The following is a 25,530-nucleotide window of genomic DNA, read 5'->3' as shown; positions in this document are numbered from 1 at the left end:
AGCCATCTTGTCTCTCTTCGGCTGCTCGGTAGCGAAACGGAAGCCATTTTGTTTTTCTTCGGCTGCGCGGAGGTGAATAGTACTTGGCTAATAACCTCCGAGCTAGCCAATCAGCACACTCGAGAAACACTATTCACTTCTATTGTATATACTAAATTTCAATATTGTCTGGGGGAGCGTGCCTCAAGATCCCCTAGGGAGTCGCAACTTGGGTTCTCGGCGCAAAACTTGCCTCGCTATAAATAATTATAACGTCGTGTCGCACGAAAAGCCACTTATCTTAGTTTATACATCAAAAATAAGGAGCATCACTTTCCTTAAACCACTAATGTGTTTTATTTCCATTCTATCTATGTAATCAATCAAATGAAATAAATTAGCGCACGAGTGCGGGATAATATATGCAAGGTTTCAAACTGGCACCTTTGTTTCCTGTTTACAACCTAGTTTACTGTCAAACTATCTTCTCATACAATCACAACTTAGAACAAATGTATATGTTTAGTGTTATGTTTGTCATGTTTATGCGTTAAAAGGTACCTCTTTGTGTCTCAAGCTTGTTTTACTTTGTTTAATGTATGTGCAATTAATTCTATGCGAAACATTTGGCATTAGCGCTCTGCACCTAGAAACATTGGCTACGGGGCTTGGGGGATAAAACAACAGAAATTACACTGAGGTTCAGAGACGAATAATTAATTTCTGTTGTTTTACCCCCCCCCCCCCCCCAAGCCTCGTAGGAGGGTCTCAAATCGTTAGTTGTAAAACGACCAAATATCTAAGACGTTAGGCATTAAAAATGGACAATTTTAACTGCTAGTTGTAAAAAAAATAGTAAATCGTAAGACAAAAACTGCTATCCACAATTTGCATTTTAGAGATTGTCAAGATCGCTTATTAGGACTTTTTGTGTCTTTTTTAGTGGTTGATGCACCCTATTTCAGCTTTTTTTTTTCATCCGGGAAAGGTCGTTAGAGACCTAGAGACCTTAATAATTTATCTTGCAACAATGGAAACTAAGTAAAGCAACTGACTTGTTTTGGCCAAATGTCTGTTTACCGTAAGGGAGAGAAATTAACCGTTAGCCGTAGAAAAGCCAAAAATATTAGTCGTCAACTGTAAATGCCTCCACCCCATTAATGCCCTCTCGTAGGCAAGCTAGAATTTTAAAATATCGGAAATGATCTATTAATTACTTTCCTTGAATGTTCGAGGGATCCAATCGTTCACATAAAGGATAGCTCTTTTCTGCTGATTACATGAAAGAAAGACGACGCCGTTTTTTTTTTTTCAAGAAACCTACAGCACTATAGAGGTTGAGAAGATCATCTGGAAGACACGTGCACAGTGGCAAGGTAAGCTTCATTTTTCACGTGGTTATAATCACAGCTGTGGAGTAATGATTTTACTAATTATAACAAATGACCGACACCATTAATTAAACTCTGTTAACTTTGGTGGTGGAGGGCAGTTTATTATAATGGAAGCTGAAGTACACGGTTCTTTGTTTTTATTGGTAACTATTTATTTCAACAAGAAAATTAACGATAATAAAATAACATGACGTTTCGACGACTTCATATCGTCATTGTCAAATGAGTAAAAATGGAAATAACGGAAACGCATATTTATAGGTATTGAAAGTGAGAAAATAAATAAATTAATTTTCTTGTTGAAATGTTTCTCAAAATCGTTTCTCATCAGAAGTTTATAACTATTTATTGCCCAAGTAGTGTCCAAGAACGATGCCGTTTCTACAATAAATTGAAAAAAACAAACAAACAAACAAACAAAAAAAAAACAACAACAACATTGAAGTTTGTGATTAACAAAATGTACAAAATGAGTGAATTGAGCTAACACTTTCGAGTTTCGACCTCGTGCTAGCTTTCAGTTCTTTCTTTTCCTGACTATTCTTCCCCCCTTAAACCTGCTGGGACTGTCCAACCACGTGCCTAGTATTACGCAAGCAAGAAACTTACTGGTTAAATTTTCAATATATATCTGGAGAAATATTATTTCGGTCCAACTTGCTAAAAGACGAAGCCTTTTTGTTCCAAATGTGAGAATTCATAGGGGTTTCGAAATTTGACTAAAATACGTCTCAGCCGGCCTATTTTTACTTTTAAATTTGTATTGATTTGCGTACAGTCAAATTTTACCCCCCCTTCGCCCTGTGGTATGCCTTTGAGACCAAAGCTTGTTTTACAGACCAAAGACGCAAAATGCCTTTATAGCTTATCATTACTGGTCCTCTTCATTTTTCGAAGAACAAAATCCTGAACCTTCCTCACAAACTGAAAGAATTCCGGAATCTTCTCTGTTATTATTTCTGGTTGCCAGTCACCACTCCTGAGTATCTTGTCCCACTCTTTGCAGTGCAAATGGAGGTCGGTCTGTCAGAAAAGAAGCAAAGAATGGGTTTTACTTTAAGGACGGTGCCTACTAATAAAGAAGTATTTTTTATGGCATGTTAGTGCGCGGGAAAAGCAGTTGTTGCAAGGGGTATTGAAATCCAAAATAATGAAAAAAATGGGCGGGGGGGGGGGGGGGGGAGGACCATGCATTTTTAGAGATAATTAACCAACAATTATTCTAAAAAAAAAAAAAAGTAAAATACAAAGCAATGTAAGGTGTTTTTAATTTTTTTCAAATTGAAGCAACGTTATCCCTGAAAAATGCATAGTTACCCCAAATTTTCCTTTTGGATACCAAGGGCACTTGCTAAGTTCTGCTTCCTCCGCATAGTTTTAAACCGCGCAAAAAAATATCCCTGTCTTAGTAGGCACCACCCATAGGAAACCCGAGTATTTCTGCGCAGAACGTATGCGAAGTAACAAAAGTAGGCACCGTCCTTAAGGTGCCTGAAAACAGCTTAATTGTACCTATAGCTACATTTCTGAGCACTCAAAACTCGCAAAACGTAAGTTCAAACAGAGGGCATTGTTATTGGGTTAGTTAACCTGAGTTCGATGTCGTGGAAACACGACTTACTTAATGAACCAACAGGAAAAATTAATTATTTTTCTTTTATTTGCAGAAAATTCGGTCAATAGGAGTTCTTGTTGTTGAAACTTTTCCCGTAAATGTTTTAACAGAGGGATCTTTGACAATTCCTCGTTTAGTGTTTTCAAGTTAAATCCTTATTATTTTAAATTTTTGTTAAACATCAATTTTTTCGCAATTGACCACTTCCTTTTTTCCTGAAGTAGTCCTCAGCCAAATCTCATGAAATTTATTAAGTGAGAAAATGGAGCATGGAGCATTTCCTTGAAGGTCACGAAACACTCAGTCTCAGCTGGTTTTTTGGCCAACTGCACATGCGCTGGTATCCTTTCTCTTCAATGTCCGTTCTACACAAACTTTCCTGAACTCCACTTTTAGTGACAAACTTTATTGTAATAGCTGTTTGTTTCAGGAATCCTATTTTTGCCTATGACTATATTTCCTTTTAGTTATAGATACCGATTCTCTGGACTCCTCTGTTATCCCGTCGCTTCGCCACGTGCTTTCTTCTGAGAACATGATAGCGAAATCTTCCCTAGTTTCATACAGAGATCGTCTGGAACATCGTTTGTGGATTAAGTGATACCCTTCAGGTTTATTCATCTCTGGAAGATGAAGTTCCGTTCCTGCATCTTGATCCGTCACGGTTATCTCAGAAAGGTATGTAGACAAAACACGTCTTGCTTCTTCCTTGGGGACATAGTCTATGACCATTCCGCTTTCTATAGCAAACAAATAACAACCCTGATGTAATTACAGTGGATTTCCTCTGTTTTGTATTTGATCTCCTCTGATATATATGAAATTAAATCCTCTCCCATTGAATAAGTGGGTCACTACTAGTTCTGTAGTTTAGTATAAATTATTTCGAATTTCTTGTGGAGTGAATAGTAGAAATTATGCCGGTATTTTACTGCATTTTGTTTTTATTTATCTATTTATTTATTTTTAATAAGATAGGTCGCTGAAACTTCTCGTTACTCGTTAGTTTGTTGTGTCCTCCCCTAACTCTGCAAGAGAACTCGTCGTTGGATAGGTTTTGTGGAGTGATGGAATCTGCCATTTGTTATTACTTGAGAAATCAGTAACTATCGCACTTTTACGAGCACAAATTAACTCCTATCTCCTGTGTCCCCCTCCATCAGTCATCCGGGACTATTAAAGCTATGGCAATGTTATTTTGAGGACAAAAAGTGTCTCCAGAGAGGTTCCCTCCTGTGAGGAAAAACAGCGGCTATCTTGGATCCGCCATCTTCGATATCTTGCATTTCCCAAATCCTTAAGTAAACAACCAGAATTTAACAAAAAGAAATAAAAAAAACCAATAGGAGAACATTAAGATGAGCTAAAACCAGTTCCATATCAGCTTGGCCGTATCGCTATCTTGATTCAAACCCGTTTACATCCACGAAGTTGTAGATTGAGGTGTAACCAAGCTAAATGGGAACCGTCTTTCTCTAAGTTCGTAATGTTGTTATTATTATTATTATTATTATTATTATTATTATTATTTTTTTTTTTTTTTTGCTTCTTTTCTTTTACACTGATCACACCAAATTGTTTCCACATAAATTTCTGAATTTTCACACGACTAAAATATTTGATGTTTCATATATTCTGCTTCCGCTTTCTATCTTCTTTCGGCATATTACGAACTCACAAAATGACGCACTCATACGACTTGGTAGTTCGGTTCAAAGGTATTACACCGTATAACGAAGGGTACGCAAAGGGATCTGAAGGCCTTGGAAATTAACCTCAACAAATGGGAAACCTTGGCCTCCGATCGTTCGGCCTGGAAGCAGGCTGTGCAGCAAGGTATTTCCAAGTTTGAATAGAAACTTGCCGTACAGACTGAGCCAAAGAGGCGAAGAAGGGAGGTCGGAAGTCAGGGAGACAGACCAGTGACAGTCTGTATGTGCTCCCAGTGTGGAAGAGCACGGATTCGAATTCCATTCCAGGCTAATTTTTTTCAGTGTTCAGGCTTGTTTTTTTTGCGATGAAACTTACAAATGTGCCTCATTTCATAACTAAGAGAGAGATTCATCTGAAAAGTGAATATATAAAGAATCATACATTTGAACAGCGGAAGAAGGAATCAATAAGTGAATGATCATTGCAGTTATATACGCACTCTTTACTGCGTAGTGAAGCAGTTTGCGAAAAGAAAAACTAAAGAAAAGAAAAACAATCAGGCTTGAACGGGATTCGAACACATGACCTCTGCGATACTGGTGCAGTGTTTTTTTTTTTTGTTTTTTGTTTTTTGTTTTTTCAATTCGTAATATACCTGTGGAGATGATGAGATGGAAGCGAGTAAATGAAAATTCATATAATTGAACTGCGGAAGAAGAAATCAATATGTTAAATCTTTCATCTGCAGTTCTAACTAGTTCTATTATATCACATTTCACAATAATTGTTCTACTGTTACTTTGTCATTAAATTTAATTTCCATTCCAGGTTATAACAAATCTACCTAATTATGCTTAAACATACCTGTTCTTCCACGAATAGTCAGTCTGAAGTCAAATTCACAACCAGGAAATAAAATATCTGCCAGTAGATATCTTCTGGATGGTAGCACCAGCCACCCTCGGCATCGCGACCGTGTTGCATCATCTTCAAATCGTACTTCCTCTAAGATATTTTTTACGTCATTGAAAGGAATTTCTATGTCCTCCAACTTTTGCGCAACATTCTTTCTTGCGACCCACACCTGTTTAACGAGAAGAGTAGTTATATATGCTAAAAATCAACCCAGATTGGGTAAAGGTAACGGCATAGGTATAGCTTAATCATTAATATGTATAACTGTCTCCCTGCATACTGATAGGTGGATAGGTTTAGTAATTAGCGCACTCTTAAACAATAGGGGAGGGAGGAACAATAGACTTGCCTAGTCTTGACCCTGTTAGTCAACACGGATTGGTTTGTTCAAAACTCAGCTTTGTTTTTAAAGTAAAACCGCCAACGTTCAAGTCAAGTCATTCCTTACAATTGGCTTGCTGGGAAAACTTTTGCTATACAAAAAATAATGATTTACCCATACCTTTACCGTTATCTGTACCCAAATGGGGTTAATTTTTAATATATATAACTGCTGACATACTACTATCATTTCCTCACACTATATAGTAGTAACACACCCTATGATAGAATATCTCAAACAGGCCGGCTAGTACAAGGGTTTAGTTCAGATAGCTTTCGCAACAGAGTTTCCTGTTCCTATACTGTATTGTATTGTAATTTTTCTTTTCATTTTCTGCTGAAATGACTGCCGGTTTTATGGAACCTAAATAACACTAGAATAAGCCTCTGTTATATTAAATCACTTATCTTTTTTCTTATTATACTGTTGTATAATTTTCTCTCCCTATATTATATTGTACTGTAATTTTTTTTCCTTTTTCTGCTTTTGAAAGTCTTGGTGTATTTATCTTTCTGCCCCACCAGACACGATTAGCATTGCTACTTTCGGGTGGGAACTTTACTGTACTTGTTAATGTTATAATAAATGATTGAATTATTAAATGATTGAATCATTGATTGAATTCTGCATGTTGCAAAGAAAATCATCCATAAAGGACCAGAATAACTTGATTTGAAAGTTCGTTCTTTGTCCACTAATTCTGTGACGTACAAGCAAACCCACGCATCCCTAAACTCGCGTTGTTTTTTTTTAATTATTTTAATATAGTTTAAAAGATTCCACCTCACAAATAATAGTCTGTGATGTGTTGTCCAGGTTAAAGTTAATATTATGGGTAATAGCGCTTCAGAGGGAAGTATGACGTCATCAAAATAGCGATGTTTGTCACCATCATAATTAAACAAACGCTGAAAATGAAATCTTTCATGCTATGCACGTAGAATGTGATAGGTTAAAAATGTCTGCGTGTGCTTTTGTTAGCTGTTTGCATTGTTGGAGAAAACACCTAGTTTTATTGAAACATAGCTTGACGCCATATTACTTATGATATCTCATCTTGTAAACCACTTATAGAATTTAGAAAGACAGATTTAAATATTAGGATCCATTTTGTCTTACCTTACACCTTAGTTCGTGACCACATGGCGTTAAATATGTCAGATCATGTCTTGCTATATATTCCTCTGAAGTCTTGTTACAATCATAGTCCTGGAAAATGTTCTCATCCAGAGTCACTCCTTGGTTGAATGCAGTTCTCCAGTAACCTTCTTCGCCTGATGACTGAAACTTTTCTGTTGCTTCGTCAATAGTCCATTCTCCCTCCTCAGCCTCCTCTATAACAGAAGGTATTAAAGTCAATTCAGCCGGAGTGAAAGTAAAGAGATAGCTATACAAATATATTACTTTTAATTGGTTGTCAGATTCTTTTGGTAACTAATTTTTCATTTTTTCCCCTTTCCCTAGTTTCTCTATTTGTTCTTGCATCCACCACTGCTGTGACGATCCGTCACGAATAGACGTCTTACTTCAAAGTATGCACAAATAAAAACATGTTACATCAACCTAAAATACAACTTCTCCCAAACTGTCCAACACACGAGCGAGGTTACAGGGACTTTTCTCTCCTTGCCATGACAGATATCAGTGGTAAATGAGCGACACCACACGAAAGTTAACGCAAAGAACCAGAAATGGCGCTAAGTATTCACAAAATAACGTGGTTATCATGATCATTGACAACAATGACTGAGAAACATTTGACGATTGCATCTTCAGTGAATTAAATGCAACTTTTGTCTTTATCAAGGTAGACCTTTCAATTTCTATTTTGGCAATTCGTAAAAAACGTTATAAATACTAAAGAAGATACTTTAACCTCCTTCATCAGGTCCCCGAACGATGGCCGTTCCAAAGTGGCACCACATGTCGAGCTTCAAGTATCCTTTCGTTTCCATTTCACGTTTAATCTGACGAAGGGACTCTAAAGCTTCATTTTTAAGTCTTACCAGATAGCTTGGGCTATCAGCTGGACCACAGGCATCCTAAAGAAATAATTAAATTATTTTATTTTTATTTTATTTTATCAGATTTATTGAACACATCAAACTAAATACAAAGAACAAAACAGATTCTGAAATACAATTTAAAAAATGAGTGATCCAAAGGGTATTGCGCAAAACGGGACAACGAGACCAATGCGAGAGGCAACCCCTTAAACATCATTAAAACATAAAAGATAGAGTAAGAAATCCTTAGTTAAGCACGGTGGGAAGGACGGTCTCTTGCAAGAGACCATGAACAAGGCACATCAATATCATACGGTGGAGTCCAACAAACTGGCATAAGTGACGTGCAGAAAACGTTTAAACATTTCTAGGCTGGCAAAATGTCGTGGGAGGCTACGTTACACGCAATATTCCAGAGGTTAAGAATTCTATGAAAGTAATAGCCTGAAAAGTTGAGGTTGTGCAGCGAGCTGGTTTCAGTATTATAGAAGGATTCAGGGAGCGAGACCGTCCATGAGAAACGAAAGTGACAAATTGATTGACATTTAAGTCAGTAGTATTGTGAAAACATTTATGAAAAAATGCAAGATCCCTTAACTCTCTCAGTATTTTAAAAATAAAAGTCCTAAACCTGGAGCCTATCCTTATACGAAAATCTCTCCGATTTTGGATCTTAGAATCCACCGATTTGCTTATCGCTGGACTCTCTCTAGGATGGTTTTCAATTCAATTATTACTTGATAACATCCGTATCATTCTAATATTTTTTTAAATCAGAATATTTGGTACCAGTGAGTAATAATGGCAGCAAATGATGGTACGGGATGGCATGGCATGACGTGCTATGGCCTAGCATAGTGTGGTCAGTATGGTATGGTATGGTATGGTATGGTATGGTGTATGGTATGGTATAGTATTGTTTGTTATGGTGTATGGTATAATATGCGGGCATGTTATGATACGGCAATCATGGTATGGTATGACATGGCATGGTATGCATGGTACATGGTATAATATGGTATGGTACAGTGTTGTATGGCGTGGTATGGTATGATATGGTATGGTATCCATGGGTAGATATCAGCTGTTCTGGCCGTACATTACTAAGCTGAGTTGACTACAACAAACCTGAAAAGATAATTTAATCACAATGATTGAGTCGAGAGACAAATGATCTCCGGGTTTACTTGATTTAACACTTTTCCTAATTATTCAGTTCCAAATGGATCCAGAATTTGTAATTAATCACCCATGCAGATTTGGAGGTAAGAGTACGTTTGATCTTCTTCGGTGTGTATCTATCGTTGCGTTGGTGTCGTACAAGTCTTCAAGATCGTTTCAAAGGGTACGTGCAGAAGCATTTGTTGAAGTGTAGTGTACCATGAAGTGACTGCAGCAAATCGTTTTTAATTGTTGTAAAACCACAAAAGCACACACCACCAAGTATACCATGAACCAGCAAGTCACGATTACAACAATAGCTTGTAAATCAACACATTGGCCGTTTTTACACTAAAGACGGATTATTTGTCTAAGACGGATAGTTCGTCTTGAATTCACATCAGACGGACGAACTTGTCTCATTTTTTTCCGGAAAAGCTTGGAACTAGAAGGAACGCACTGCACTTTGGGAAATAAAACATGGCGCCCAAAGCTGTCCAAGCCAAACGCCAGAAGGAATCGAAAGATAAACCACGAAGCAAAGCGAAAAAGCTAAAGAAGAACACTTGGAACGAAGACCAAACGTTCATTTTTGCAACTGTGTTATCCTGTTTGGAAGGCAGAGACAAGCCTTGGGCTCTTGTCGTAGAAACTCTTGCTTCGAAGAAGAGTGCCAATGAAAACGTTTTAAGGAAGATACTAGAAGAGTTCGAAGATGCCTTAGAGAAAGAAGGTAAATATGCCGAGGATGAAAATTATCTCTTTACTGTCGACCAACTTAGAGCAAAGTACAAGTGGTTAAAGGAGGAATGGAGGAGGATTAACACGAAGATTAAAACTGGAAGTGGGCTAGGAGCAAAAGATACAGAGGTACCAACCTGGTATGATGTTCTTGATCCACTGTTTAGCGAAAGTTGCGATAACATGTTGTCTGTCAGCAATAAAGCAAGCGACTTACGTGTTTCAGACGAAGATTCGGGAGATGAAAGCCCGACAGGTGAAGAGTGCGAAAGTGTTTCTTCTTCAGTGAGCGTTGTAAGCTACAGCAGTGACATGGCTCGACGAAAAGTATTTTTATCTACTGTTAGCGTGGCTGATGGTGATGTTACTGACAGTAGCGTTAGTGGTGGTAAAGATAGAAATGAGGAGGTAGAGGAGGATGGTGATGGAAGACCACAGAAAAAGCTAGCAAAGAAAACTGTTGAGAAAGTGGCGTCGAAAAGTAAAAAACAACCCAAGACACAAACTGCAGCCATGTGGCAGATGGTTCAAAGTATTGAACAATTTTCGTCTCAACAAGAAAAAAACAGTGATCTTAGGCTGGCAACCATGCTCGAGTCAGAGAAGAAAAGGGACGAGCTATTTCATAATTTTTAAAGAGAGCAGGCAGAAGCAAACCGAAGGCACGAATTGCAGATGGCCCAGTTGTTAATGAAATCTGGAGCAGGCCGAAGCCTTCCCTCTGTGGCTTTACCCACCCACTTGAGTACCCCTGGATTACAAACTTACCCACATGTATCTCGGCAACAGGATACCTGGCATGACATGACTGATTGTGGTGATCCCACATCAGCTGCAAGCATTCCTTTTTATGAACAACTATGATCTGGACACCATTTTGTTGTTGTAAAGTTAAAATGTTTTATTCCCAAAACAAACTCAACCACAGAAACTAGAAAAATAAAAAGAATGTGTTGTTGTTTTAATATTTAAATTAGATCTAGAACAGGCCACTTGATGTATATCAATGTTATGATTTTTTTTTTCTCCAGGCTAGTGGTTGATAGTATGATTAAAACAAGGATCTTAATATTTTAAATGTATTGTTGTAGAAAGATAGACAAGACCATGCATGCCTGGTCACATACACCTTTGGCAAAGAGTTCGTTTTAATATTAACTACGTTTTGTAATTTTATGTCAAAGAAACACTTGGAAATGCCATGGTATGGGACAGTCAAGTTAAAAAGCAACAGAAGGAGTTATAGTTTGGCCGTCATAAATTCCTCCATGATACTTACTGTTCAGTTTATAGCATAAAGGATTCAACTAGAAAATGAGACTTATAATCTTTTAATAGAAGTGGCTTATAATAATAATTAAAAAAGTTGATATTATTGTTCTAAAATATTACTGCAATTTTGTTTAGTGGAAACCAGATTGATCATTCTCTGGGAGTGGTTTTAAAGTTACTCCTGCAAGGACCACAACCAACTACAAATCTTTTGTCGAACATCTTGAGCCAGGTTTCTATATTGCATTCTCTTAGTAGCCTTTCTGATGATGTGAAGATCGTTTACTTCAAGTTTCCATCGTGGATTGCGTGGGTCATTTCTCTTGAAACACAAGTTGTGAAGGGCAATGCAAAACATTATGATAGGTTTGATGTTAGATCTTCTACATTCAGTTTTTTTCTGTAGAGAATCCGCAATCTGCCTTTGAGCATACCATATGCATGCTCAGAGACAACCCTAGCACCTCTCAACTTCGTGTTAAAGTTCTTCTCCTTCGCATCTTTAGTAGAATCTGGAAATGCTTTAATTAACCATGAACGTGAAGGAAACGCAGCATCACCTACTGTTGTAAAAGGTATTTGTCCATATCCAGGTAATTCCTAAACTTGATGAGGTATGCAGTGACCGGTTTCAATGGCATTGAATACATCTGTGGATTGTAAGAGCGTTGAGTCATGCGTTGACCCTGGCGCTGCAACATCTTCCCAAAGAAATCGTTTATTTCAAGCAATCAAACCCATGTTTGTCACCGAGTAACGCTTTTCGAAACTGAAGAAGTTACTCAGGTGACAATTGATGTAGACATGAAAGCCATCCCACGCCCCCACACATAGGAATTCCCAGTCGTCTATAAAGGAAGTTAACTCTTTCTTCCATTCCTCGTCGCTCTGTGGCAGCGTTACCAAATCATCATACATTGATCGTATTATGACGTTAATTACACTATTAAAGATAGTGCAAGCAGTGGATGGTGCGACACAAAACAAGTCCCCTAAAGTACTGTAAGAACACCCGTGTGCAAGACGATACAAATTGAGTCCTAGCTGACATTCTGCAGAGGTAGGCTCTTTAAATTTGCTTACTTATTTCATCGGAAATGGCACCAAGGATATACTGGAATGTCTCACGCGTTACCCCTCACCCTTTTCTTAAACTGATCGTCGGTACAATTGTGATAACCATTCTCCCACCAAAGATGGTTTATTTCTTCGTCCATTCCTTTTGGATTCGTTATGGACTGCCCCAGCAGCACGCTACTTGATGCATACATCCAGAAGGGTCGGCTCTGAAGAGTGTCAAGAGTTGCAGTTCTTGAAACTTTTCGATAAAATAATAAGTTGCTTTCGAGTTTTCTTTTCCTTGCCATGAAGTAAGCGATGGCCGCCATTGTAATGAATTGGTAACCGCGCCTGAGCTTCAAAGGCATGCTTTATCCGTCTAATGTGAATCAGTGACAAGGGAAATTTGAATTGTGTATCCGTCTCGAATTCACGCCTAGACGGGAAATGTATCAGACGGGTTATCCGTCTCTAGTGTGATATTTTTTTCTGGAGACTTGCAATTTTTTTAACCGGTCGTTTTATACCCTGAAAAATGTACATGATTATAACTCTGTAATATTAAAATCGCCAATATAATCAGCTGATATGATATATACTCACTAATAGAAAGGGAAAAAAAGTAAAATTGAGAAAGTCCCCACGATGCCTCGATAATATTTGCTGCATGAGAGTGAATATGTGAAAATAATATAAAATAATTTATCATTGACGAAAACAAGGTAAGTAGGGAATGGACTCTCTCAACTTTAGTTTATTGTCTCTTAATGATAACTTCTTGGGCTTTCATTTTCCCGCTGTAACAAAACGGCATGAAGCATCCCCTCAAAGGACCTGTGTTAAGGACAATAACCAGTTCCCATTTATTTGATTGGCCTTCTTTATCAGACCATAGTTACTTGTCCTTAGTTGCAATGTTTATTCGTATTTTTCTCGATTTGATTGGTCTTGTAATCGGACCTTTTAGCGTCCCCACGCGCATATAAAAGCGGCTGTGGCGTCTCTTTTGTCGGAGAGCCACTTACGATAGCCTATTGAAGTTTGGTTTGCGTTTTTCTTGAATCCTTGCAATTGGCACAGGTGGGACCGATATGTAAGTAATCTTTATTTTTTTGTTAAGTTAGATTTCATTACGGGCGGATGTACGCAAACGGATTATTGTACAATCAACCACAAGAGGGATTAATCGCTTCGTAGTCGCCAAAGGCGTCAATTGGATGGAAACACATTTATCAGGAAGGAACGCCCACTAAGTTTTAAGTTAGAGGGCGCTAGGCTCTAAATCAGTTCCTAATATTATTGGGTCATTATTCTAGAGTACGACTGTTGATTGAATCTCGATTAGTTTTAAGATACCTTTTTTATGCTAGTTAATTGTTTGTGTAATTGTAAAAGCGGCATTATCGTCGCTAGGACCTAGTTTTGATTGCGCGTCTATTTCGACTTAATTAATTAGTAGAGTTTCGTTGTATTGTATTTCAGTTTACGGCCGTTTGGTCGTTTAGCTGGTCGTTATAGTTGGTCGATTTGGCATTTTGGCCTTTCTGTACTACTGGTCGTTTTTTCGTTGGAATAAATCACCGTTAACCGTCTGACTTTGGTTCTCCGTGGCTCTTGACCTTTTGATTTTTGCGACCCGTAAAGTAGTCCCTAAATGCTTCGCTGCGACACTACTTGAAATCTTGAACTTTTGGATCATTAAACTTTCTTGTCAGTCGCTGCAAGCGCCACAACCTGATTATAAACCTGTTATACTTGGCGGGGCTGAAAACTTTCATGGAAAAATTATATATACATTATTTCCTATTTGTATAGAACGCACAGCGCAGCATCATTTAGCCCAGTAGTACTGTTTACCCGATAATAAGAAACAAAATTGACCTGTGGTCCATAATCCTCAGCTGATATCAGCCTGTACTGCGCTTGCAGTCCCGGGAGGAGCATCCGATCTTCTGGTACTAGCTGCTTCAATTTGACTCTACCATCCGCTGGAAGATTCCAGCCATCGACATAGGAACAAAACTTTCTGAACTCATTTTCCATACCCCTGACTCTAATCTCAGCCTTTCAAAAGAAGGAAAGAATGGAAAAAGCAAACCATGAGCACTCTGCCGAAATCTTGATAACTTGAACCCCCATTCCACCCACTCCTTCAATAAACCTTTGTCACTCGGCGGTTATGTGTTGAGGCCCAGGGGAATAAAAATCCTCGCCTAGACGCCACGAAGGGGGGGGTGGGGGGTACTTAAAGAAATTTAACACGGGGAGGCTCCTCCCCGAGGTCCCACCACTTACCCTTTTAAATACCATGTTTGGCAGAAAACGTAGCCTTTTTGTATACCATCTATTGACAAATGGTACTCCTTTCGTATACCTTTCATTGGATAATAATGAAAGGCCTTTTTAAATTTCTAAATGACAGATTTCCCTACCCTTTCTTATACTTCAACTCGTGAAATCCCTACCCTTTCATACTGACCTGAAGCGTGAAAAAGGTGCCCCTTTCGGGTGGAGCCTCCCCGTATAGGCAGTTATAGGGAGAACCCCCCCCCCCCCCCACCCGGGGCCAGACGTGAATTCAGTGCGAGATTTGCCGTACAAACACAAAGCATTTTACTCTCCCGAGACTCAACATGGCTGCCGTGTGATAAGGGTCTATGAGTTGAACTTTCCTATTAACGCTGACGAGGGAGGAAGACTGAGAGGACCCTGGGAGCTGTACAGAAATTACAAAGAGAATTCACATTTTTTTTTGCAATGATTTGGAAAGAATAGATAAGACTTCCTACTCCCCATCCCCCACTCGAATAAGTGCTTTCTACGTTATCTACTTATAAATAATAAAGTGCAAGGGACCGAAAACGAAAATGCTGCGGGTATATCCAGGATCCTGCGTATACCTGCAGCGTTTTCGTTTTTGGTTTCTTGGATTTTATTCTTTACTTTTAATTTGGGCCGTAGATGTTTTTAGATCCGATATGCTGTACTTTTTTCACATGGTCTTGCCATGTACTCTTAAACGAAAGTTTTGCCTTTCCTCACTTAGCTTTTTGCGACAGCGACATAATATTTCAGACGCTTTGTTCATTGTTTCACTTTTAAGCAACGACGACAGCAACGGCAACGAAAACGCCACAAAACAATAGGTTTAATGAGCAAAAACAAATCGTTCTTCACGTGCGTTATATGTTTTTGCACATTTCTTGGCCGTCATCAGCAAAACAGCAACGTGAAATGACCAAATTCAAGGGTTTGTGGTGAGCGTGAGGACACGGCGGTGAATTTTTCATTTTTCAGGATACTTTGCCCACATTGTAGAAGCCTTCTACTAGAAGGTGAATCAAATGGAATAATCGCGAAGTAGTAGAAGTAACGTGAAGTTATATTTTCAAGTGACGCTTTCGTTGTCATTTCCGTCATCGTTGCTTAAGTTCCCTAAACACGCGCTTTGACGTGGGCAAACGTCTGTAATTATGCCCACACAGAATCACTTCCACGTGGGTTTGGTAGACAACTGACTCGCGTTGGTTGTTCTACGTTTTTGCTGTGCTACACCGCGCTGACGAGAGCTGTCCACGGTTGCATTTTTTGATTCTCAGTTTGGTATCGATCAGGGCTGAGTTGCTCGAAGCATGGTTAGCGCTAACCATTGGTTAAGAGGTATTAAAACCTATAGGTTGTTATGGTATTTGAATTATCTACGTATTTCCAGAAATGCATCTTATAAACCCTGAATTAGGGTACTTTATGTAAGACAGACCTTTTTGCCATTTTCATTTGCATAAATATGTTTGAAAAAAGTTTTTTTTTTGTAAGAATTTAGGGTAGGGGACTCTCTGTGCTTTGTGATGTCTATCATATAGATCATGCGTCTTTTTAGCGTATCAGCGTGAATTTCAGGGCCCGGTTCTTCGAAAGCCGTTTTACGCTTATCTAGAATTAAAAGTCAACCGCAAACAAAATCATGTAATGTATTAAAGGTAATTGAAGCTTTGATTGTGCAGAATCATTGTTTATGAAATGCTTTATATTCAAGAGCTTAAACCAACATTGAATGTGCAGTCCGATTCTCTTCGTGCTAAAGTATTTAAGTAATTAGCTTGCCGCTATGTTATGCAAATTCGCTTCAACTTAGCCTTTTTACAAACCGCTTTTTACCATTAAGTAACCTTGATAATGGCGCAAGATGCACCGAAACGTCGGTTCCTATCACTCATATTTCTTGTTTAATCATTTATATGTAGTCGGTATTAGACTTATACCTCAGACGCTCTGTAATACCTTGGGATTCGTAATGGCTATAGTACATGCAATCTAAAGATATTTATTTCTAATCGACAGTAATTTTTATTCCATAAGCGCGCGTTGGATATGAGATGATAGACATCCGACGTTGTTGAGAAGAATTAACGTTTTATAAATTAAAAAAAAATAAGAAATAAAAATAGATAAAAAGCACGAAACATTGCTAGATCTTGCTGAGTTCATTTTGCAAGGAAGATCAGAATACCATTCAATGGCTTCTATTTTGTCGGACAAAGTTTAGTGGCTGATATTCTATGGCCCTGTTTAAAAGAAATTAATCCCTAGGTCTAGATAGTAGCAGGCAAGTCAAAAGTTTAACGAAAACGACAAAACCTTAAAGTTTACAAAACATCTTTCGACAAAGACTTCTATCACCCTTAGTTACTTAATCACTGTATTAATCATCACTCCTAACAAGGGATTTTCATTAAAGCTACTTACAATATATGAACAGTATTGCTTTTCGTAATATCTGGAAGGAAAATAAAATACACACACATTCCTGTTTTCATTCAGTTTGCGCTAATTTGCTATCATCCTACCACGATAAGCCATTATTAGCCTAAGCTACCTTCGGGTTGCAGCATATTTGTTCTAAATGCAGCAAGGTAATTGTAATTTGCACGATAGTACATGAAACAAGTTATAAGTGTATGTGTGTATGCTTGCATAAAAGTAATGAATCAATAAATAATAATAATAAACAGAAAGTTGCCAAAGCTGACTGCGTAATTCGTCCTGGTAAACTTAAGAAATAAATTTTATTGACCTACTTACGATTTTGACTTTGATGTGCACTTTTGCCTGTTCTCTTTGCTCCCGTGTTCCACCGGTTACATAAACTTCTCCACCTTTACGAATTACTTTTGCTCCTGTCAGAGTGCTGATACGCCCGAGATTATCTCCCCCTTTGCCTATCACTAAACCCTTGTATTCATCTGGAACCTCCACTAGATCGCCGGAAAAAGCTCCCTGGTGCATCCTTTGGCGGATTTCCCCCTGTAGAGTATAAGGCAAATAAAACAATTTACCCAAGGGTAATTGTAATTTGCACGATTGTACATGAAACAAGTTATAAGTGTACGTATGCACAAAAATAACGAATCGATAATTAATAATAATAATAATAATAATAATAATAATAATAATAATAATAATAATAATAAGATTGAATTTAATATGAATAATAGTAATAATAATAATAATAATAATAATAATAATAATAATAATAATAATAATAATAATAATAATAAATATAAAGAAACCAAAGCTGACTGCGTAATTTCACCAGGTAATTTAAAAAAATATATATTTTATTGGCCTACTTACGATTTGAGTTTTAATGTGCACTTTTGCCTGTTCTCTTTGCTCCCGTGTTCCACCGGTTACATAAACTTCTCCATCTTTACGAATGACTGTTGCTCCTGTCAGAGTGCTGATACGCCTGAGATTATCTCCCCTTTTACCTATCACTAAACCCTTGTATTCATCTGGAACCTCCACTAGTTCTCCGGGGGGAGCTCCCTCTCCCATCCTTTGGCGGATTTCCCCCTGTAGATTATAAGGCAAATAAATACATCTTATTCAGCTTTTTTCCATGGTTTTACATGATAATGCACGTGGATATTTTGGGAGTTGCGGAGTATTTTTCCGAGCCCCGAAGGAACGAGGAAAAATACGATGAGCAAAAATGTATGCACGTGTTATATGTAAAGCCATCGGATAACAGATTTATTATTCCACCACGAAAAGATTTTGTTATTTTGGTTTCTCTTTTATGGTATCTTATTGAAATACACCCAGCATTATCTGTCTATCCAGCTGTCTATCAGTGTATGGCGCGTGCGACGTAAACAACACAACCGGTCAAACTAAGACACTAAAGTGTATTACGGTTTGTATTTTGCGTGTTTTCTTAACCTTGTTTGGTGAAATGATATAGTAGTGGAATAATAAAACAATAGCAAAAATTAAAGATCCTTTAACAGCTTTCTTGTAATAATCAATAAATAATTAAAAAGCTATTAAACCAGCACGTTGCGTCACTTGTAACATAAATTTACAAAAAGAGGTAACATCGTCATGCTTCGTTGTAGCGTTTTTTAGTTTGTGAGGGTGACTTAAAAGCTAAAGATTAAGAAAGTAACAGTCTGAATCTTGCATATACCAGCAATACCGTGGAGATGTCATGTTTTTTTTTTTTTTTACGAAAACCAACCAATTTGATTTTAAAGGTTGCATTGAAACGTTACCAACAACTCACCACTTTTTCTGTAATAAGCTTCTTAGCCCACGCCCGTTGCTCTGCATTACCAGTGACTGTAAAACAGTCATGGTACGCGTCGTCTTTCCCCGGCGAACGGATCGATGCTCCTGAAGACCTTGTGATTTCTTTAATTACGCGTCCTTCCTTTCCGATCACACGACCTATCAAATGGCCTGGAACCTGAACAATTTCACTTTCAATTGGCGCCTTGGGTGGTTTCTGGAGGTTATAATAAGCGGACCTGCAAGGGGTAAATAAAACGATTGATACTTCCTAAATTCAATGTAACCTCAGTTCAGGCAGGTAAGGGAACTCGAAATTTGAACAATCACGAGCACGATAGCCTGTGAACAGGCTCCCAAGTGGGGTATGGGGCGAAAAGAAAAATCGTCGAGCCGGGCGAGCGGAGTGCGGTATGGGGCGAGGAAGAAAGAAAGCGGGGCTCCCTCTCTTTCTTTCTCCCCCTCCTCTCCGAGCTCGATTTTTGTCTTCGCCCTAGACCCCACTTGGGAGCCTGTTCACAGGCTACGAGTACGAGGGCTTCAAGAATGTCACAAACTTGCACACATCATGCGGTAAAAACGATTCAATACGGCGTCTCTTGAATACGCCTCGTAAATAGCGGAGACCCCGTCGTAATGTGGTAGTTTAATAGCGCGTATTCAATTTTCAATTTTCAATTGGACCTTCGATCAGAGAACCGGCAGTTCGAGGCTAGGAGTTGGTTAAGCTCTGCATTGTCGTTAAGTTGCGTTAGACAAGAAATTTTACCCTGCGTCATCTCCGTCTTCACACAAGTGTATAAACACAGGCAGCCCAAGCTCGCGTTACTGGAAAACATGTAATAATAAATTACCATCAGTGTATTCTTGCGCATTTGGGGATTATTTTACAGTTTCGAGAATTCTTTGAAATTACCGTCATTCCCTTCATGAGACGGAGAAGGGAATGACAGTAATTTCAAAGAATGCCCGAAACGGTAAAATAATCCCCAAATGCGCAAGAATCAGGAGGTGAGTCAGTTTTATTCATTTTAGTGAGTGAAAGCTAAATTTAGCATTATTTAAGCTCCATAATCGACAGTAGTTTTATTTCCATACAAAGTCCTATAAAGCGTTCTAAATTCTCAACGGCTGCCTGTAACCCAATACTGCTTACATTAAAAGGTCATTGACCCACAAGTAGTTGACTATTTCTAGTGACGCGAGCTTGGGCTGCCTGTGGTATAAATGAATGAGGCTGACGACACACTGCAGCATCCTATGCGGGGGGAGGGGATGGTGGGAGTAGGAATACTACTTGCTACCTAATGCTACAGAAATCGGGGATCAAGGGTCAATTTACCTTTCTCGTTACAAGATTGTTACGCAAGTACAAGTTGACTTCCGGCCAAATTGAATGCACTTAGTGTGCTGCCAGATTGGCGAATCTGTAAATCAAGTTGGCTTACCTCAAGTCGTCTTTTTGTGCGCCGAAAGAGTGACCGACGAGCGACAAAGTCGCGAGGATACTTCGTTTTTCCGCCTGACTCGATTTCCACGAAAACGAACTTTGAGAAAGTCTATAAATCGGAGATGTGTCATTTTGACAGAAGGGATGGTGCTGCAAAATCTTGAAGAAATAATCGCTTCGAAAAATGGTACGCACTATTTTGAAGGACTTGTAATTATTAATATAAAACTTATCCTTCAAGTTGGTAAATTCCGTTTACAAAGTAACAGGTCCGGCCGGCAAGTTATGACAATGGAAAGCAGCCTAAGTCATGATCAGTGCGGGCAGAAAACTTCTCAGTACTCCAGTAGCTTTAGACTTACTGGGTCAGTTATTAAAAAGGGGTTTAGACGGTATTTAACAAAACCACGTTCTAAGCTATTTTGCCAACAGTCGTATCTAAACATTGTCTGCTGCCGGCGGTAACAAGAAGGCTTGCATCCCAGGCTAGAAAACTATTTATCTACAGTCGGACCTCTATTAAGCGGCCACCTATTAAGCGGCCACCCTCCATTAAGCGGCCACTTTCCAAAGTGCCGAATTATTTTTTTGTCAGTAAAGTGCTGTATTCGATACCTCTATTCAACGGCCAACCTCCATTAAGCGGCCAGTTTTCAAAGTCCCCAGGGTGGCCGCTTAATAGAGGTCCGACTGTACTTACAATCAACCACTTATGAACAGATTTCGAGGCCCGCTGATTGTCTTAAGCTGCGGCCTAAGTTAGACACCGTTTCCGGCCCAGTCGGATCTAGCTAACAAATAAGTTAAAGTACGGCCTAAAGCAACTGGTCAACTGATATATTCAAAGCTGACACCGCTAGATATGGGTTTCTTCAGGTGAAGAAGAAAAACGGAAGCCCGATCCTTAACTATTGAGTTGTTCGCTCTGTAAACATGTTGACATGTTGACCCATGTTTAACCTGACCTCAAATTTTAGATAGCTATTATTCATAATTTCACAGAATGTACGTAAATTCGCGTGTGCGAATACTGAAACTCGCGAAAACTGATCATGAGTCCAGTTCAGATTGAGATTGTTCCATGCAATGCACTCTTGGCCTGAGTAACACATGCAGTGTATTTTTGTTTTTGAAGTTTATTTATAACACGGTTAATACACCAGTACGACCTATAAGGAACGTGTGATAAGTACAAATAGGAATTTGTCCACTACATGTTTTCTAGTTTTGGGTGGAAGATTTGATTCTGAAGGAGCTAGAGCTAAACCCAAAAATATATGCTTTAGATAATCAGTGCGAGGTTTTAGTAGAGTCAATATAGCATAAATTACTTGTTTACAAGGTAATCCCGTAAAGTAACTATGACGAATGAAAATAGTCTGTATATGGTTCGGAGTAAGTTTTTGCAAGGACTTTGAATACTTTTGGAGCCTTTACAGTCAACCCAGGTCACGCGTGAACAGTATTTCCAAGAATGAAATGAACATTCGAATTTCTCTTTGTAATGTCCGACGTGTGAATGGAATGTTGGACATTTCTCTGGAAATCGTTCCGAAAAAGACGCATTAACTGAAAAAAAAGATTCAAAATACTTGGGAAACAATTGTTATTCTTGAAATATTCAATTTTGCAGTGTAAAGAAAAATTCCTCACTTTATACCGTCAATAAGCTAGGGAAATTTATACGGGAACTCTGAAATCTCGTTGGCGATTTTCAAAACTGACATGTAAATTTCAAAACTCCGTTCAAATTTCAAAAATATCGTTCACGCGTGACCTGGGTTGACTGTAATGCTTAAACGTAAGGAAAACGGAAACTCTGAAAGAGGGTCCTGAAATCTCGCCGGCGATGTTCAAAACTGACATGTAAATTTCAAAACTCCATTCAAATTTCAAAATTACAGGTCACGCGTGACGTGGATTGACAGTAAGTTTTGGCTAAATTAGCTCGTATAGTAGCGTGAGCGCTGAGCTATCACCAGGGAAACAGATACATTTTTAATGAAGCGACTTTAGCTCAGATATTTTAGACATTTTAGTCGAGAAATTTTCACACCGATCGTGATAATTTTAATTATCAGGTTCTGATAGAACACGAAGCCGCTTATAGTTCGTTCTCGTGATAAAATCTGGCGCTTATTTCACGACATATCTTCATCGGGATCAAGCAACAGATTAACTAGATGTTCATTTAAAGCTAAGAAAACATCAAACATGTCCGTATCTCAGAGTGTTGCAAACGGTGAAGAGGCCCACTCGAGGGTGTACCAGCTTAAAGGCATGTTTAATAGCTAGTCAGAAATCGAATTCGTTATCCGTATTAAAACATATGTCAGTAGATGTCGTTTATAGTACCTCTTGGCAGTTATTTCTACCGTAGGAGAAATATATTTAGCGAGTCGATCTTAATTGTCCAGCACGGTCGAGTCTGACATGCACTGTCATAACTTATTCAGTGCCGAAGCATTCGAAATTTATCTAATAAACTGCACTTTGGTGTTAATTTTTCAGCTAGTTTGGGACTTTACGGTTACTATAAAAAGAAGAAAAAATGGTAGAGATTCGGGATGCGCTTAAAACTTCCTTGCAAAGGAACTTAACATGAACGAATTACTACTTACCGCTCTCTTCCGCCATTCGATCGTCGACGATCGAAGCCACGACTACTCATGGCGGCTTTGCTGGAGTTATATGTGATCCTCTTGACTAAAATGAATCTGTTCAAAGAGAATGGATACGGTTTACCTAGAAGTTATACATTTTCGTCGGAAAACGTTTAACTACATATACAACAAGAATCGAAACTTAACTTCCGGGATGTAACTCGTACCAGTCCTGACGCAACTCACCGGTTTGTTTACAATGTAGAGCTTAGCTTATGCGGCTGATTTCTTCTTCTTCTTCTTCTTCTTCTTCTTCTTCTTCTTCTTCTTCTTCTTCTTCTTCTTCTTCTTCTTCTTCTTCTTCTTCTTCTTCTTCCATGAGGCGTTGAAGGAAGTTTTAAAATCATTGGAGACTGTGGTGTGGGGGTATACTTTTGTTAGCCTGTGATGAAAAGGGGGGTGTGGAGGGGTCTATCGTTCGCGAATTGCTACAGTTGAGTTTTGTTCTGGCACATTTTAATGTCTAATCTAGGTGATAGTCAGTCCCTGCTGCAAAAGGGATTTAGCAGTCAACTGGAGAGACGCACGTCAACAAGCCATCCGAACCGTTACTGAGAGCATTTGCATTTACAGTTGTCAGGTTCAAAGATAGTAGATGCTGTAGGAACATCTTCTTGAAAATTTGCAGGGCTGTAGCTACTTCAGCTTGAGGTCGGCCAGGAAGCTCGCCTCTAGTTAGCCCAGGTGTCTTTTTGGAAAAAAAAATGGCATAAAAAAGATGCACGGGATTTTGAAGCTATATTCATTTCTATTCTACCATGCGGAAAATAAAGCGGCCATGTATGAGTACATGTGAGTAGTAAAATAACTCATGCCGAGTTAGTACCTGCACTTACTTGCATTCGGCATGCATAAAATAGTATTAGACATTACTACGTAATGAAACCAAGTTGAAATTTAATATTTCCACTGGTTTAACGACTCAAATAATGACCCGCTTTTTGCTTGCTTCAGTGATAGCTCTGTTGGTGCAAAAGTCATAGCAATGTACACTAGACTAGCATTCGAAAGGTTTTTCCTCAGATCACTGACGAGAAAGGGGCTGTAAAATTGTGCAAAAAGTGAACTTGGAGGGAAAAGGGAGAGCCGAAGGGAACGCTCGCATGCAGTCGACTGAACCGACTGCACCGATTTCGGGAGGCCATAGGTTACAACACCTTTCAAGCCTGTGGATTTGATGTTGTTGTTTTGTTGTTGTTGTTGTTGTTGTTGTTGTTGTTCAGACCATCTTTGGCTACAGGCCCAATACATCATGACTGCGATGCCCTATCCGCCGATAATATTTATTTCAATCATTAAGATTGATACAAAAGACATCCGCTATTTCGTTAACAATTTCTGGAAAGTGTGAGAGAGACTGACATGAAAAGTGCATACACGATTTAATTTGATGTGGCCTTATAAGCCGTCATCTGAAATCTGTGCGGTTAAATCTCTTCTGTGCTCGGCTGGCTGGCTGCGATTAAGTTCCATTTTCTTCTCGTCTGGTAAACCATCTCCGCCAGAGAACAAACAATAGAGCGCTCAGCTAAATTTTAGCCTCCCTCATCATGCTCGCAGGCGAATAGGCGAATCAGTAATAGAAAGAGGAAATTAATTATTCATCTGTGAGTCTGTTTATTCCTTTTAGGGGGGATTCTACCTAAATTTGGATGAATTTTAAGAAGGGATAGAGGAAAGAAAATGATTTTTGGAACACTAACAGACAGTTGATACTAACGCAAGAGCACCCCAGGTTGCTAGTGGACTAACTTGGTATCCGTCTATTAATTATTAACTAAAAATTCTAATTTTAAAACTTCACTAAATCTTCAATATTTCTTATCAGCTCTTATTTTTTACCAACCCTTCAAGAAAAATTATCTCCTCTCAAACATACCCAAAAATCGCCCAAAAATTCACAAAACACCCCACAATACAGATTCACGGGATGAGCGTAGAGTTTTTGGATTGCTTGAAACGTGGACGAGATATTTCCATTAAAGCCATGTCAAGTGGCGGAAAAATGGCGTTTAGGTAGAATCCCCCCTTAAGCCTCGTAGCCAAGCCCGAGGGTTGGGGGGGGGGGGGGGGTACTCAAGAAAGTTTTCTAAGGGGAGGCTCCGCCCCCGAGGTCCAAACCCTCACCCTTTAATATACCAATTTTTGACAGAAAAGGTAACCTTATCATATGCCTTCTATAGGAAATGGTACCCCTTTTGCGTACCTATCCTTGGCTCGTGAAATCCCTACCCTTTACAACACTAACCTGAACAATGTACCCCTTTCGGGTGAAGCCTTCCCCTATAGACCACAATAGGGAGTACATCCCTCCCCCGGAGCCAGCTGATAATTTTTATCTTTCTGATAAGGGTTTTTGTAGAACGCTTGAATGAAAATCACCGCCCGGTTTCTGGCTCGTATAATTCTTGTTTTAGTTGTTCTTGCTTTTGTTTATTTATTTATTTATTTTTCATGGCAGAAGCATCAGTAAGTACCAACCCAGTGGACTCCGAACATATAATCAGTCCCCTGCCCCGGGTGCTAATTTGGATCAACACGACATCCAAATAAATGATTTTGTCTCACAATCGACCAGCTCTTCAATGGATCCTATCCTTATTTTGCGAGTCCACGCCAAGATATTTTTCCATTCCTTCAGCCGGTGATGCACCAATCTCGTTCCCA

At 38.9% G+C, this 25,530-nt stretch overlaps 1 protein-coding gene, 1 long non-coding RNA gene and 1 pseudogene across 8 annotated transcripts in view; all 3 read right to left on the bottom strand.

The window, feature by feature from the left end:
• The window catches only part of LOC146453683 (uncharacterized), a 263,424-nt pseudogene that overhangs the window by 122,627 nt on the left and 115,267 nt on the right, over nt 1–25,530 (bottom strand). The gene's annotated exons all lie outside the window — the stretch shown is intronic.
• LOC146453688 (uncharacterized) overlaps nt 1–25,530 on the bottom strand; it is a 104,165-nt gene that overhangs the window by 65,126 nt on the left and 13,509 nt on the right. The gene's annotated exons all lie outside the window — the stretch shown is intronic.
• LOC146453690 (uncharacterized) lies at nt 313–23,032 on the bottom strand. 6 transcript variants are annotated; one of them, XM_085096284.1, is made up of 10 exons: nt 22,822–23,032; nt 18,742–18,989; nt 17,812–18,008; nt 17,260–17,481; nt 14,059–14,241; nt 7,815–7,980; nt 7,058–7,272; nt 5,506–5,725; nt 3,466–3,728; nt 313–2,396 (listed from the first exon to the last, which is right to left on the bottom strand). In XM_085096284.1, exons 1-10 carry the CDS (start codon nt 22,869–22,871, stop codon nt 2,232–2,234), a joined length of 1,929 nt encoding a protein of 642 aa, XP_084952410.1. In that variant the 5' UTR covers nt 22,872–23,032; the 3' UTR covers nt 313–2,231. The 6 variants fall into 6 exon arrangements, with proteins under 6 accessions (XP_084952410.1, XP_084952408.1, XP_084952409.1 ...); XM_085096282.1 differs by having other exon boundaries at nt 17,812–18,033; nt 18,746–18,989; XM_085096283.1 differs by having other exon boundaries at nt 7,058–7,274; nt 7,820–7,980; nt 17,812–18,033; nt 18,746–18,989.

Source organism: Pavona decussata, unplaced genomic scaffold, assembly GCF_977016875.1.
Source record: "Pavona decussata unplaced genomic scaffold, jaPavDecu1.1 SCAFFOLD_324, whole genome shotgun sequence".
NCBI classification, from domain to species: domain Eukaryota; kingdom Metazoa; phylum Cnidaria; class Anthozoa; order Scleractinia; family Agariciidae; genus Pavona; species Pavona decussata.
This window is presented reverse-complemented; position numbering and strand designations above follow the sequence as displayed.